The sequence below is a fragment of the Nematolebias whitei genome, chromosome 18 (genome assembly GCF_014905685.2).
Source record: "Nematolebias whitei isolate Nwh7 chromosome 18, NemWhi1, whole genome shotgun sequence".
Lineage (NCBI taxonomy): Eukaryota > Metazoa > Chordata > Actinopteri > Cyprinodontiformes > Rivulidae > Nematolebias > Nematolebias whitei.
The window spans coordinates 29606089-29622485 of record NC_056515.1 but is presented as its reverse complement, the minus strand read 5'-3'; the positions used below and the strand labels follow the sequence as shown (position 1 = coordinate 29622485).

At 38.5% G+C, this 16397-nt stretch overlaps 2 protein-coding genes across 2 annotated transcripts; one reads left to right on the top strand and one right to left on the bottom strand.

Annotated features, from left to right (window-relative positions):
• Window positions 1-1585: 1585 nt before the first annotated feature.
• On the top strand, window positions 1586-5791 carry LOC119424402 (prolactin-releasing peptide receptor-like). Its single transcript, XM_037691872.1, has 2 exons — window positions 1586-2022; window positions 5158-5791. The coding sequence occupies exons 1-2, from the start codon at window positions 1586-1588 to the stop codon at window positions 5789-5791; spliced, it is 1071 nt and encodes a 356-aa protein (XP_037547800.1).
• Window positions 5792-9423: 3632 nt separating this feature from the next.
• brf2 (BRF2 RNA polymerase III transcription initiation factor subunit) lies at window positions 9424-15530 on the bottom strand. The gene is made up of 4 exons (XM_037691816.1): window positions 15313-15530; window positions 12718-12777; window positions 11919-12240; window positions 9424-10323 (listed from the first exon to the last, which is right to left on the bottom strand). The coding sequence occupies exons 1-4, from the start codon at window positions 15458-15460 to the stop codon at window positions 9537-9539; spliced, it is 1317 nt and encodes a 438-aa protein (XP_037547744.1). The 5' UTR covers window positions 15461-15530; the 3' UTR covers window positions 9424-9536.
• Window positions 15531-16397: the final 867 nt, after the last annotated feature.

Sequence of the window (16397 nt, the reverse complement as noted above, 5' to 3'; positions counted from 1 at the left end):
ATGCACGGAGAGAACATGCAAACTCCACCCAGAAAGGCCCCTGGACCGGGGTTTGAACCAAGGACCTGCTCGCTGAGAGGCAGCAGCTCTACCAGTTGCGCCACCGTGCTGCCTGACTTAGATAACCAATTTTCCTTAATTATAATATTAAGATAATTAGCAGGAGCACCTTGTGTATTTGTAGATTAAAAAGTAAGGAGATGCTGGGATTTCTTGTTGGGAAACATCATACCTTTAGGTTTGTCACATTTAGTGTTTGAAAGGAAACAAATGAGTTATGTGAAATGCAAACTGTAGGTAGCCAAAGAGCAGAGGAAAAGCAAACACCTGTGACATTAACAGAAAATAGATCAATAGAATTGTAGCCTACATTTTTCATGTAAATCATAAAAAGGGGAAATCCTAAAACAGAGCCTTGAGGGACCTCAAACTGCTAGAGTTTAGATGGCAATAAGAAAATCAGCCAACGGTTTTGTCAGACAGCCTCTGGCATAACTTACCATGATACATAGTTTTAGTATTTTTTTATTTTTATTGTCTGCTGCCATAAAAGGTGTACAATCGTAATCTGTCATGTTTTTATTTCTTTGCCTGTCAAAAAAATTGTGAATCAGTAGGTGGAAGTTAATCACATTTTCAGAAAGTAAACACTGGATGTACATCTACACATGAATAACTTTTGGAGTCAACCTGATTCAAGATGATCACATTAAAGTAGCCAAGTGACCTTAATAAACACAAAAATGCTGTATTACAGACACTGAGCTTAAATGTGTTGTGGTAATAGTAGATATTCAACTCCAACAAAAGCAAGAGCTATATCATCTGAGATCTTTGTTTAAAACTTCAGCAGGCAAAGCAGTAGGTGATATATTCCTTCAAAGAATGATAATTTTAAGTTTTAGTCAGAATAGAGCCTTATTTGGAGACAGGGATGAATGATTATCCAGCATGAACTCACCTGGATGTGATTTAATTTAGCTTAGAAAAAAGCCATGAGCTAGGTAGCTATCATATATTTTTAATGTTCTAATTTTTTATATAAACTTTAAACATCATATAATTCCCTCCATTATTTAGACTCATCAATCAATATGATAATAAGTAGCCTTGGTGTAAAACATATGAATAAATCTGGCAAAATGTCTAAATATTATGGACCTGAGCCATAGCGAGTGATTCTGCAGATGCTAAAAGTGCCAAACAGTTTGCTGATTTACAATCCCTCAACATGTAAATCAAGACACAACCTTGTGAAATGGCATTTCTCAAATGCTAATTTTATTAGTGGATATAGGATGTTCTGCCTGTTTATAATCTAATGCTTTTTATAATGATCACTTTCACTGCACTCTGCTCTTTGCCTCTCACTGCGTCAATGTGTTGGTGTTTGTAAAAGCATGCCTGTTCACTGACAGTCTTCAGCTCTAAAAATGTCATGAACTTTTTCATTTACACGATGATTAGAATCTTTATGTCCTTGATAATCTGACCTTTAGGGAGGTTGTTAATGTTCTGACAGCTGTAAACCTGCTTCTCTGCATATTCCGTGCAGCGCAGTATTGACAGATTGAGCTCCGATCCCATGGAAGGCAATCACAGTGGCTCGGCTGGAAGCGAGCCACCACCGCAGGCTGACGGGCACGTTTACGAGGTCGTCGTGCAGAACAACTCCACCAACCGCAGCTCCCAGTTTGCAGACGTGGCCCTGCTGCAGACTTTCAAGCCACTCATCATCCCTTGCTACGTGCTGGTGGTGGTGGTAGGCGTCATTGGGAACTACCTGCTGCTCTACGTCATCTGTCGAACACGCAAGATGCACAACGTCACCAACTTTTTCATTGGGAACCTGGCCTTTTCAGACATGCTCATGTGTGTGACATGTGTCCCCTTCACCCTCGCCTATGCCTTCAACCCGCATGGTTGGGTTTTTGGTCGTTCCATGTGCTACCTGGTGTTCCTGATCCAACCTGTCACAGTATATGTTTCAGTCTTTACCCTCACTGCCATTGCTGTTGACAGGTGGGTAGACTACCTCCACACGCATGTTGCATCAAATGTCACCAAAAGGTGGGAAATAATGTAATTCCCTGTGTTAGCGTATGTGTTATTTGTATGTCTGTTAGCAAAATATCTTGTGAACCTCTGGAAAGACTTTAATGAAACATGCATGTACCGTATTTTCCGCCGTACACGTCGCACCGCTGTATAAGTTGCATCAGTCCAAATACAGTATGTCTAATAAAGTGTGAAAAAAACATAAATAAGTCGCTTTGCCGTATACGTCACATCTATTATGCATCATCGCTGACAACCCGGAAATGTGGGCCGGTATTGTGTCAAAAATCGATTGGCTGCCAAATGGCAGCCGCGGGAGCGTGCACGGGAGGACTTTAACAAGATTTACACTTAAAACAACAATGTGTTTGCTCGAAATTATAGCAAAGGTGTGTCTTAGTTTAATGTTTCCTTAATAAATGCACTTTAATGGTCAAATCAGCTGCATTTCAAAAGTATTCGCTGCCTTGGTGCTCTGGGAGTGCGCAAAGGGAGGAAATCAGGAAAGAGAAACGCTGCGCATTTCTTCAGAACTTAACAAAATAAGCACCTAAAACAATTATTTGTTTGCTCAAAATTATAATAAAGGTGTGTCTTAGTTGAACTTTTACTTAATAAATGCACTTGAATAGTCAAATTAGCTGCATTTCACCGGGGCGGCGCAGCAAAATGAAGCTGATTTAACGGTTGCTCCAGGCATGATCCCGGAGCTGGATAAAAGTAGCAGGATATGGCAAGTTGATTGTGTCATTAATAGCCACTTTTACCTATTACATGACACAACGGCATGCCATACTACTCTATTGCCATCTAGTGGCTGAAAATGGTAGTGTTCAATATTTTCCATGTCAGAATGAATGAAAACGGTCATATCTCAGTCAAAAATTGGGTTATAAATATGAAAAAAAAAATAACATAAATAAGTCGCTTCCGCCTATAAGTCGCAGGGTATGCAAATTAGGCAAAAAGGTGCGACATAAACACTGGAAAATACGGTACATTTGCAACTGATTTAGTTTTCTTGGCATTATAGCAGGAATCAAAATCATTACCCGGAAAATGGACTCTCAGTTTCAAAACTAGATGAATAAATTGAACTGCCATGAAAATGAATTCCTGGCCTACAACAGACACCCCTCTAAATTTGAGTGGAATGAAATTGCGGAGGCAAGAATTCATTAACTAACAAACGTAATCATGACTAATTCTTTGCACTCATTAAAAAATTAGGCAAATGAAGTGAGCTATTGATTGGTGCATACATATATTTCAAGACGTAAAAAAGAAATACTCTCCCTATCAACAATCAAGGCTTTGTTGATTTATACGAAATCACCCAGTATTATTCAGCAAGCAAGCCAAAACAATGTTAACTTTACGCAAACAGTGCAGTGGTATCATTCCAATTTTTGGAATCAGCTCTAAATCTGATTATTCTGGTACACTCATGCAAACAGTTAAAACAAATGAACTGGTTTGTCTTTTAAAGACCTGCATCCCTTTAGACCAGAGCAAAACAAATTCAATCATCCACAGTAAAGCCTTTCTCTGTACGTGCAAAAAACAACATATCCCCTTTCAGAGGGGAATACATCAATTAACACTTTTAAGCACCAGTTAAAAGCTACACCTCCCATTTTGGGACGCACCTGTTCAGTCTTTGAAGTTAAAATATCACTGATTAGCCTGATTTTTCCCCAATTAGACCAGACAGGTCAGAGAGTTGGCTCTGCACAGATTTGATAGGCCTATTGAAAAGCACGCCATACTTCAATGAATGCATGCTTTGGAGCTAATTCACTCATTTAACATTTTTATGTTAACTAACCACCTGTGCAGGAAATTTCATCTTTCAGTAATTGTGCTACGGAGTTCAAGTTGGCATTAAATTATGAATTATAGATCCTGAGGAGTCACACAACATAATATAATAGAATAGAACAAGACAGCTAAACTAAATACACAATAAAAAAAATATTTAAAAAAACAGTGAAATAACTCCCGTTATGAATTCTGATTGTTGAAAAAGCTGAAACTGAGTTGCTAAAGCGAAAAGAAGCAGAATGCTTGCTAAGAGCTAAAGATAACAAAAAGTTAGCAAAAAGTCGCAAAACATTTGCTAAAAGCTAAAGGAAGCAGAAGGCTATACTCTAGCTAAAAGTACCTAAGGCTAGCTAGAATATGGAAAAGAGAAGGAAAAGTCAGGTTGAACAGAAAACTTCTTAAAACTGTTGCATCACAAATTTGCTGGACTGCGGTATATATATATATATATATATATATATATATAATTACCTAATCAACCATAAAACCTTAATGCTAATACTAAACATCCCCCACCAACCCCTTCAAACATATAGACAAACACACACAAGAAGGCAAGAAAATTTAAGAAAAACTGATACTTATATATGTTTACATTGTTCAATTAGTAAAACTTACCCAATTTAAAACGGAGACTATTTGTGTGACCATAATACTTGTAGTACGTTAAAACTGCAGTTCTCTCGTCTCATGGGCCGTGATTATTTGGAAAAGTGACTACTGGTAATCTTTTCTGTTTGAACAACATTGAACAACAACACAGCAAATTATTGTGTTTTCATTTTTTGTTAATGCCATGAGAGGTTTTTTCACAACTAGTAAACATTCCCAATGATTGCTACAACAGTCAGTTGCCATACTGAAGTAGCATTGCTGTAAATCCTCTATACAATAAAAAACAGGGAAAACATGTGACTGTAATAACGTTAACTATTGTGATAATATTAACTGCACTAAACCCACATTTTTCTCACTCCTCTCTTCTGTTATCATGACACAACACTCGTTTTAGTATCTTGGCAATTATAATCTAAGTTGGGTGTGGGCATCAAGACCCATGAGAGCTCATAGGATTACTGAAATATAAAGTATGGATGGTATTTGGAATATAGCAGCTAATAGCTTATCAGTCTAAACAGCTTTTTGTGAAACTGATATTGGGCAGTGACATGGGGATGATGATAAAATTTCAATATATTGTGAAGTCCTATTGAACAAACAGCCATAAACTTATATTTGGTGCCTTTATTAATCTCTAATCTCACTTTATTGCAGATATTATGCAACTGTTCACCCACTGAAGAAGCGGACCACGGTGTCGACCTGTGCCTACGTCCTCACTGGAATCTGGCTGGTGTCTTGTGGCTTGGTGGCTCCAGCGGTGACCCACACCTACCATGTCGAGTTCAAGGAGGAAGGCTTCACCATCTGCGAAGAGTTCTGGTTGGGTCAGGAGAAAGAAAGACGGGCTTACGCATACAGCACCTTGTTGATCACTTATGTTCTTCCGCTGTCGGCTGTCTTTGTTTCTTATCTCTGCATCACTGTCAAACTGAGGAAATGTGTTGCCCCTGGCAACAGGACGCAAGACCAGGTGGGCATCCACCAAGCCCGGAAGAGGAAGATCTTTCGCTTGGTTGCACTTCTGGTGTCCGCCTTTGCAGTCTGCTGGCTTCCTATTCACGTGTTCAACGTGCTCAGAGACATTGACATCCACCTGATCAACAAGCGCTACTTTTTACTCATCCAGCTGTTGTGCCACCTGTGTGCCATGAGCTCGTCTTGTTGCAACCCTTTTCTCTATGCATGGCTGCACGACCGCTTTCGCTCCGAGCTAAGAAAGATGCTAAAGTGCCATCGTCGCATCGGCGTCCCAGTCAGTCACTGTGCAGCAGGCGTGGTTTTATAATCAACTCTCTGGGTAAAGTGTAGCAACGTGCTTATTCATTTTCTGCAGATGAAAGTGTTGGTCACCACATTCAGTTGTGCTGTTAGAAACACACACATAAAAACGTGTTCTGATGATGAGGGGCCTGGTCTGTCTGGATGCTCCTGCAGGAACTGACATACATTTCGACAGTTGTAACCAAAATGATATGTGGTGCTCACAGGAGGACGTTGGCCTTGACATTTCTTTTTAAAGCTTTCAATCATGTTTTCGTCAACACAACAAAGTCTCTGGTGAAATATTTTGCTTGTTACGTTTGGGGCTCTAAACAAAAAGTCAGAAACCACGAGAGATACAGCACAGTCCTACTTTTGGCACTTGTGTTTTTCTTTCAGGCAGAAGATTCCTGGAACCAGTTCATACCTCGTCGTTTCAAGTTGTGATACTTTAAAGCGATGAAGTGGAGCTCTGTGGAGAGGTCATAACCAATAAACATATTACCTGCTGTAGATGATGCTCTAAATGGCTTCAGTTTGAAGGAATAGTTTGATTATTACCAGATTTATTGGCGGCTGATGGCTAGTCTGAGCATAGCCTGACTAAAGTAGACTATGTCATCTTAAATATTTCTAAGCAAACACTTTTTATAAATCCTTACTTCACCACTAATTGTCACCATGGTTAGTTACATGCAATTCTGTAGCACAACTAGCAGCAGCAGCTAGCTGTACCCATTTGGATAAGTTTTGCAGCACTTCTGTTAAAAAAAAAAAAAAAAGGTATTTAAAAACTGATAAAGGTACATGTTTGTGAAATAGTGTGAACAATTAAGGAATGCCTGTAATTGGTGTGGTTTTAAGATGCCAGCAATCCACTTCACTGCTTGGATTAGCCGTGCACTGGTCAATCAGATTACAATACATATTTTTGCCCCAACTGAGGTTGTTCAAAAAGCAATCTACAACAGATATTTGTTCATAAATGTTCTACAGCACCTTACTTTAATAGATCTGAACGAGCTCTTTCAGCAATAAAATAGCAATTTAAAACAAATAGTCCTAAAGAAACTTAATCAGGTCCTCTGGACAAATTCTCCTTTGTTGAAATGTTTCATCTTTTATCCAAAATACTTCTTCAGTCTGAGGAGCTGCATCCGCCCATTAGACAATCAGCCGTGTTCATCTTCTGTGGGTCATAATTATATCCAAATCTATAATAAATTCATTTCCTAAGGGTTTAAACTGTCAAGTTAATTTACATGAGAAGTCAGTTTTTGAAGTAAATATCAAAGCTACATTGATTCAGAAATATTTTAAAGTTGACATGGTGATAATACTGTAGAAAAGACAGATGATGACTATCAACTCAATTTCCTGAGGGATCAATAAAGTTCTATCTTATCTTATGCATGAGGACATAAATGTACGCAACGAATATGGGCATTATGTTATTTTTTTAGGAATGGTTTAAAAAAGATGCGCACTGCTGAATGTCATTTCTAAATCTAAAAGTACCAGTAAGGAGCCAGATAAGGTTGTGTTTGGTGAAAAGGAGTAGCTGTACAGGATACGAAGCGCAAATTAAACCATCAGTTTAAATTGTATTTGGAAATGGTCACTGCAAATTGTGATCGTTTCCAGCATCATGCCAGATGTGATTGTTGTCCTTTGTAGAGCAGCGTGAAGTGAATTGTATGAAGCCGTCACGTCGAGGCTTTCATTTTCTTTATGCCAGTAACAGACGACACAAACATATAAACCATCAAATTGTTTCTGATAGCATATTTATTTAATTGGCTACTAAAAAAATCTCAACCATCACTATGTTGTTGGCTCCGTTATGTTCATGCTGTGCGTTTTGTGTTTTTGGAGGAGCTGGTGCATAACTCACAAGGTTAATTCACCTGGCATTAATAATTATCTAGATTTTTTTTTTGTTTTTATTTGTGCTTCTGAAAGCTGACAAGATGTGCTGCCTGGTTGTAAGAACTGTCTAGTTTCATTATTGTGCTTACCTTTTATCCGTCATGTTATTGCTAATTCATCTCCTGCAAAGATTAACCTCTGCAGCTGTAATAAAATGGCAACATGTTGAAAGAGATATCAAATACAAATGACTCCACTGGAGATGCAAACCATTTGGAGACTTTGTGAGGATCAGTTTTGGATCTGCCCCATTGTTTAATTACATTTGCTATTTAATGTAACGGTTTATGTAAAAAATGTGGAATTCTATGTTGCATGGAATACAGTGTGTAAATAAAGCCACAGATCTGATACGACCTGTTTCAGATGTGTGTTATGATCAGAAAAGCAAAATTTACTGATAAAAATATGAGGAAATGAAAAGTGTTTGCATGATTACTGATTCAGAACGCTGAAATGTGATAATTTATTGATCTCGTTAATCACGTCAGCAACGTCTGGTGCTTGCTTACGATCGCTCTGCAGATGGATGGGGTTCATTCTAGCATTCACACTTGGGCACTGTGGAAAATAGGAGCGATATTTTGTTAATTTGTTTGATACCCTCAGATTTCTTCTGAACAAGTGAGAAATCGCAGCAAAAGGTTTTCAAAGGGGCGGCCAGAAGGGGATCACCATTGTTCATGGGGCGGCACACCAAAACAAAAAGCCACAGCAGGATTTCAGAAGGCGTATGAACCATGTGCAATTTAAATTTTTTTTTTAGGTAATTTGCATCCAACAAATGTTGACTTTAAATTTTTACTTTACAGTTGATTTTATTGGGAATACCAGTCGCCACTCAACTCTGTGAAGTTGTTCTCTCCGCTTGAATTCACTTTCAGGAATGAATCCAGCATTTCTTGAAAGAAAACATCATCTGCCACTTTGTAAACCATAGTTTTAAATGATCTTGCCGTTTGTTAGCGCTTGTATGTGGACGACTTTCAGCAACCACCGCTCCAAATATTAGCTCGATATCTGTCAAAATGGCAGTTACAGCCATTTTTGTGTTAAATAAAGGTCAATTAGCTGTGTCAGTCATCTTGAATTAAGTTGATTTTAAATATTTATCAGCTGTAAATGATCTATGACTTTTTGTGGTTTCAATAAAATCAGTCAACTGGTTTATATTTAGCAAAAGGATAAATTATACATTTAAAACGGTCTAGCTACAGGGAAAATGGAGAGCGTACACTTCGATAGGAGTTAACTCTGTGGGCAAAATGTTTTTATGAACCACTGAATGGGTTTAAAGAAAACTTTCAGAAAACATTCATTGGAATGCCTCTAGTCATAATGACACCGTGTTGATGTTGGGATAAATCTACAGTGGGTGGATACACAAAATGCTTCTAGCATGACTAACTTCTGTGGTGGCGAATTAAAATATGAATAACTTCAAATAGAACTGCAAAATCTGAAATGCTAAATTTATAAACAGGAAGAAAACAGAATCTTAATGTAGGCAGCTCTATCCAAGCACAGATTAGAAACAGGAAAAAAAGACTGATAGCTCTGCAAAGCTGAAATTACAATGAACTGGACATGCACTTAGTGATATGAATTAAAAATAAAAACTGTTTCCGTATAACAAGATTTAAAATAGGAACGCTTTGAGTCATGTATAGGTAAACAAAACACCATGTTTATTCTAACTGGGGGGACAATGCTTTAAAAATTGCCATCACCAAACAAAACCCAACGTAACAAAATACAATATTTTTTACTGCAAAAAGCACAAGTAAGCTTTAACAAATGTTTAACCAGTGCCTAAAGACATAAGTATTACCCTTTCATTGTTACTTCCCACTGTTGGACGACGCCAGTATTTTCTGCATCTGTGTGAATTCTCGTACTTCCTGCGGGGTGCGGATGTACAAATCAATTTCACTGTCAGAGATTTCCTCGTCGCCAGTTACATCCAGCATCGGCTGCTCCACTCTCCTTTTCTTAGCATGAATCACACATGGTGGGGCGAACAGTACACTTTTACCCCAGTTTGGTTTGGACTTTTGACCGTCTCCGTCCACTGCATGCTTTTCTCCGTCATTACTCGAATGCGGCTGCTCCACAGAGGAAGCAGGAGTAGTCTGACCTCCGCACTCAGAGATTTGAGAGGAAACCATTTCTCCTGTTGGAGGGTGTGAAGAGCTGCTCTGACACTCAGCCTGCATCGCATCCTCGTAGGTCCTCAGAGCCTTCCTGAGCAGGACGTACCTGTGCTCCAGAATATCACCCACATGCTGAACCACATTACCTGGCTTCACAGTTTCCCCAACCCAGGGGATTTCCTTTCCCAGCTTACACAGCGCCTCCTTCAACTCTGATATTCTAGTCATAGCAGATTTGTGCTTTTGCACTTTGGCTAACTGACAGAATTTGTCCAGGGAGAAACTCAGACGAAGCTTGTTGGGTTTTAAGGACTGCCAGCCCAAATATACTGTTGCCATCATGATCGGCAAGGGTTTCCGACCAGTAACAATCCAGGAATCTCCTGCCAGCTCCACCAGCGCCAAGGATCGTTTCGTCAAAGCCTTAGAGTCCTCAGCAAATTCTTCTGGAACGTCAGAGGAGCTTATTTTGTAACTGTGAAAACAAAAAGATCGTCAGTAAGCCTTTGATTTAAAAACAAGTCTGCAAGCCTTTTGACAAATAATGAAAATTTTAAAACCAGCTATGAATCATTTAGAGCCCCGATAGTTTTATATTCTACCAAGAAGCTCAAAGAGAAGACATAATCAACCTCAAATGACTAAGGAGACTATGCTGATCCAAGTTCAAAACAGCACGTCAGGCTAAACAGAATCAAACGTGAATAAAAGGAAAAATACATTTCAATTCTTCCTGACAACCATTTCCATCAATGACTAAATATATAAATGTATGTTGGCTTGAGGCTTACAGTAACTTAAAATGACCAATAAATAGGGCTGGACGATATGGCCAAAATATATCACGATATATTTCTTAATTTCGGTTAATAACAATATTATTCCAATATTGATATAAACAATATTAAAGCCTCAGAAAAATTGTACAAACTGTACAAATAAATTAATGTTCACCGTTTATTTGTATTTAGCCTTCAAAAGAAATTTGAAATCACGGTCAATTAAACATAAAATTCAACTTTGTCAATATTAATAGTTTTAACTTTAAACAACATAACCTAATGCATGCGTTTCTCTTTTGATACAGCTGGGGGTGTTGTTTCAGGGACACGTTGGCTCAAACTTTTATTGTGCTTCATCTTCTGACTCAGCATATTCTATCAAGTGGAAACTCTTCAACTGGAACAAGTTCGACGTGTTCCCACCGCTAGTTTGAACGACTCTCCGTCACATTTTGAAACACTGAAACCTGCAGTTTATGGTTCTTAGATAGCCGAACCACTTCCACGCCGCCAAATTAGTCTTTCCACTCTTATCAATTATGTCATCTGCTTTCTCTTCACTTGTGAACGCTTGTTCAGTCACATTCTGACGGTCACGGGCACTCATTTTGAAGCAAAAACTTAACGCGCATTGGAGCTTAGCCTAGCCTGCTACCGCTGACTCCTTCTGGACTTCAACTCTGTGTGTGGTGTGCGTCACCACACACTTGCGTAGCTGTGTCGAGGCTTTTTCTGTTTGGGTTGAACCCGAACAGAAAAAGAAATGTGTCAGTGAAACGATGTAATCACAGCGTAATGTATACTGAAATATCGAAAATGTGCTTAAAACTCATATCACCGTTAATGAATTAAAGTATATTGTGATATATATCGATATCAAATTATTGTCCAGCCCTACTAATAAAACAAAAATAATGTTTTGAGAAAATGAGAATTGTAATGTTTGAATTAGGGATGGGCATTTCAGGCATAAACCCTTATCAAATGTGTGTTTCAAATTATTAGATTTTTCTATATTTGACAGCCCCGATCATTCATGTTTAATAAGAAACAATTGTGCTTTACTTTTAGGTTTCAAAAAGAGACCGACATGATGATTGAGTTAAATCTTCAAATTTGCCCATTTTAACTACGTAGTTGGAATATTAAAAAACAACAACTAATGACCATCTCTAATTTAGATCAATCAAAATAGGATTTAATGACTCTTGATTGATTTAAAAATGCAAGATATGTTTTTGTGGAAGTCATCCTCAGATTTTAAAACTCAAACACTCCGATCACTTACTCCTGACAATGACTTTCTATGACATCAGTGATGTTGAAGGTGGGCGCCTCAATGTTGAGGATTTTGAGCATCTCTTGATAAACCCCTCCCACCAAAGTCTGGTCAGCATTCAGGAGGCAGCTGACGGTTCCCATAGTAATCGGCCAGTTCAGCTGTCTGCAGCATACAAACACGCAGCAACCGGCAAGAACTTCTTTCTTCTGGAGGCTCACTCTGATGAAACTCTCGTGCTCGAAGGCCTGCTTGAAATAAGTAAGCGCCAGATCCTCTATTTCACCGCGCAGCCTCAGAATCCGAGAAATTTCTTTCACACGCTCCAGACCTTTGATTGCATGAAATAAAGGCACACAATTTTAGTACAGAGCAAAACCGTTCATCAACCCTCATATTTTAATGAAATTTCCAACCAAGAGAGACATTTTCCTGTATTTTAAAGTAGTTTTGTGTATCAGGCTCTTTAAAAGTTTTAGTTTGAGAATTTGCAGTTTTTCATGCAATTTTTTTAGTCAAATCCTTGTATCAACCACATAAACAAAATACATTCTTATTAACATTCTCAATTGCTCAAGCATAAGAAGGAACCTATTGTTCCTGTGTCTTTAATGGAATCTCAGGAAATAAAAAAAGTTTGACTAGCATAAATAAAATAGCATTTCAGAAGCTTGAAGAACCACCTACAAAATGTACTCAAAATTATGTTCAAATAAATTAAGTTGACCCAAGATTTGTGCACAGTACTGCATGTATTTTAAGTTACCATTTGACACCAAGTAAAAACTCTTCTGGAGTAAGACCTCACCTTTAAGCAGGTTCATACACGGTCGTTTTGTCACAGCGGCGGTTCGGCTGTAACTGACATCTGTGGAAAAGAAGACAGCAACACAAATTTAATCAAATTATCATGTTTGTTTTAATTCATGGAGTACATATGTTTTAAACACAATTTAAAAACTGCTAAGCCAAAGTTTTTAAATGTTTGTTATACTAATGGATGTGATGAGAATGGATCATATCTGACAGTCACTCAGTTGATTCACTGAGCTAAAGAAAACTAAAAATGTCCAATGGGTTCATCTTTTTATCTTCTTGATGAAAATCAAGGCTGATAATCTGAGATGCATTTTTTAAGCATGCAAAAGCAGCAGTTTCACATTAAATTTGCAAGTTTTGTGATGCGAGGGCATTTCAGAACAAGTATATATCTATAAAACATACAATGGGGCAAAAAAGTATTTAGTCAGCTGCTGATTGTGCAAGTTCTACTTAGAAAGATGAGAGGTCTATTTTTTATCATAGGTACACTTCAACTATGAGACAAAATATGAGGGGGGGGGTCCAGGAAATCACATTGTAGGGTTTTTAAATAATTTATTTGTAAATTATGGTGGAAAAGTATTTGGTCAATAACAAAAGTTCAATTCAATACTTTATAACATAACCTTTGTTGGCAATGTCAAAGATCAAATGTTTCCTGCGAGTCTTCATCAGGTTTGCACTCACTGTAGCTGCCATTTTGGCCCATTGCTCCATGCAGATCTCCTCTAAAGCAGTGATGTTCTGGGGCTGTCACTGGTGAACACGAACTTTCAACTCCCTCCACACGTTTTCTACGGGGTTGAGGTCTGGAGGCTGGCTAGGCCACTCCAGGACCTTGAAATGCTTTTTACGGAGCCACTCCTCTGTTTCCCCGAGTGGCGTGTTTGGGATCATTAACACGGATCAGTCGTCCTGCCCCCTTTGCACAAAAACAGCCCCAAAGCATGATGTTTCCACCCCCATGCTTCACAGTAGGTATGGTGTTCTTTGGGATGAAACTTTTTTTTTTTTTTTTCCCCCATTTACCCTTTATTTATACAGGTAGTCTCATTGAGCCACAATAACTCATTTTCAAGAGAGACCTGTTTTAGGGAGCAGATGGTGGGGGTTAAGGGCCTTGCTTGGGGGCCCAGAGTGGGCAAATGAGGGTGGAGGTAGGTGTGGGTGTTCCACCTTTTCCACCCACATTTTGATGTTGACGGTACCAGGAGTTGAACATGCGACTTTCCGATCACAAGCCCATCTTAACTCTGCGCCACCACTCCCCCAAACTCAGCATTCTTCTTCCTGCAAACAGTTGAGTTTTTAACCAAAAAGTTCCATTTTGGTTTCATCTGACCAGATTATATTCTCCTAATCCCTTTCTGGATCATCCGTACGCTCGCTGGCAAACTTCAGACGGGCATGGACATGTACTGGCTTGAGCAGGGGGACACGGCAGGCACTTTGCGTCCCTCTTGGCGTAGTGCGTTACTGATGGTAGCCTTTGTTACTTTGGTCCCAGCTCTCTGCAGGTCATTCATCAGGTCCCTCCGTGTAGTTCTGGGATTTTTGCGCACCGTTCTCATGATCATTTTGACCCCACAGGATGAGATCTTGTGTGCGGCCCCAGGTAGAGGGAGATCATCAATGGCCTTGTATGTCTTCCATTTTCTTACAATTGCTCCCACAGTTGACTTCTTCAAACCAACCTGCTTGCCTATTGTAGATTCACTCTTCCCTGCCTGGTGCAGGTCTACAATTTTCTTCCTGGTGTCCTTCAACAGCTCTTTGGTCTTGGCCATAATTGAGTTTGGAGTCTGACGGTTCGAGGCTGTGGACAGGTGTCTTTAATACAGATAACGAGGTCAAACAGGTGCCATTAATACAGGTAACGAGTGGAAGACAGAAAAGCTTCTTAAAGAAGTTACAGGTTAGACAGAGCCAGAAATATTGCCCGTTTGTTACTGACGAAATACTTATTTTCCATCATAATTTACAAATAAATTCTTTAAAAATCCTACAGTGTAATTTCCTGGTTCCTCCCCCCTCATTTTGTCTCTCATAGTTGAAGTGTACCTATGATGAAAAATACAGACCTCATCTTTCGAAGTAGAACTTGCACAGTGGTTGACTAAATACTTTTTTGCCCTACTGTACACACAGTGGACAAGCGCAATTAAAGGAGTCTTTACATGAGCTACAATTTAATTTGAAAAAAAAAAGAAAAAGTGTATGTATATATATATATATGCCAAACTTTTACATATTTGTATTTAAATATAATAAATATGACAAACGTATTTAATAACTTGTATCTTGAGCTGAACATATTCTACAAATGTTGAAAACATTTTAAAAACTTTTATCAAAATAGCTCAGAAACTTTGTTAGCTTTGTTTTCAAATGATAGGCTGAGCATTTATTTTTATCCTTTATCTAAATACACAGCTAGTTTAAAGTTCTTCCAAAGCTCAAACGTTTCTGTGAGCATCCAAAACCAGATATTTCTAATATAAATTAATATTCATTCATTACTATAACAATTAAAATATACATGTGACAACCGAAAATGACGAGTCTCGTGTCGTCTTCCTACCAGAACCTCCGTACGGATCGTCGGCCAGCGCCCCCTCCGACACCACGAAGCCGCAGTCGGTGCACACCAGCTGGGCCTGAGAGTACAGATCATCGTCCACAATGTTGGAGGAGCCGCAGCCCGGACAGCGCGAACCCGCTCGAAACATTCTGCTTAAAAACTTCGTTTACACACAACACCTGAATTTCATGCAACTGCAGACTGACTGAACAACAAACAGTCTCAAGTGGGCAGGTAAAATATGTCCGTGTAGATACGAGAGAATCGCGATAGTTCCGCTCGACGCCGAACACCTTCTAGAAATTTGTCTTAATGTATTTCTAGTTAACATTGGAAACATTTAGCGTTGACCACAAAATAAAACCTCAAATACAAGCCAACATAAAAACATTTGATCAAATGAGCCGAAAAAATAAAACTAAAAATGCTCAAAATTCTATGCTGTTCCAGAAAGGTCGCGTTTGCACCTGTCGGCTACCGTAGTTTGCTGCATGTTTGCACCCGTCGGCCACCGTAGGAGGCGGCAAACTTGTTCAATCAACAATTTTTCTACAACTTTGAAGCTGAACTTTTAAAGTTTTCAGCTCAGTGATGAAATCTATTTATTTAGTTCTATTCTAGTTTTGATTTGCTGTTTAAAAAAAAAAAACAAGGTTTTGCAATAAAAAAATCTTGTTTCTCCATATCTCTACTACAACTGCTTACAAATGTTCATTTTATTCATGGAAATGTATTCTAAAGCAGAGTTTTCATTTTGAATCTGAGAAAATGTTATCCCTTAAATGAAACACACATTGAGAGCAAATCTTACAATATGAAAAATTACAACTAGTGGCTTGATGCATGGACAAAGTGAATTAAATACTAAACATTTTATGCACCTTGAGTTCAATAATTTGTCAAATAGTACAATAGAATTACCATAAGCATGTGTTGTCATATTAGTTACTTCAAAAGGGACAAAACATGAAAGGAAATCAAAGAAATTACAAATAAGGGCTGAGCATATTATTTTTCCACTTTATTTAACAAATATAATTTAAATCAGTAACTTCAGTAGTGTACAATAATTCAGTGTTTATTTG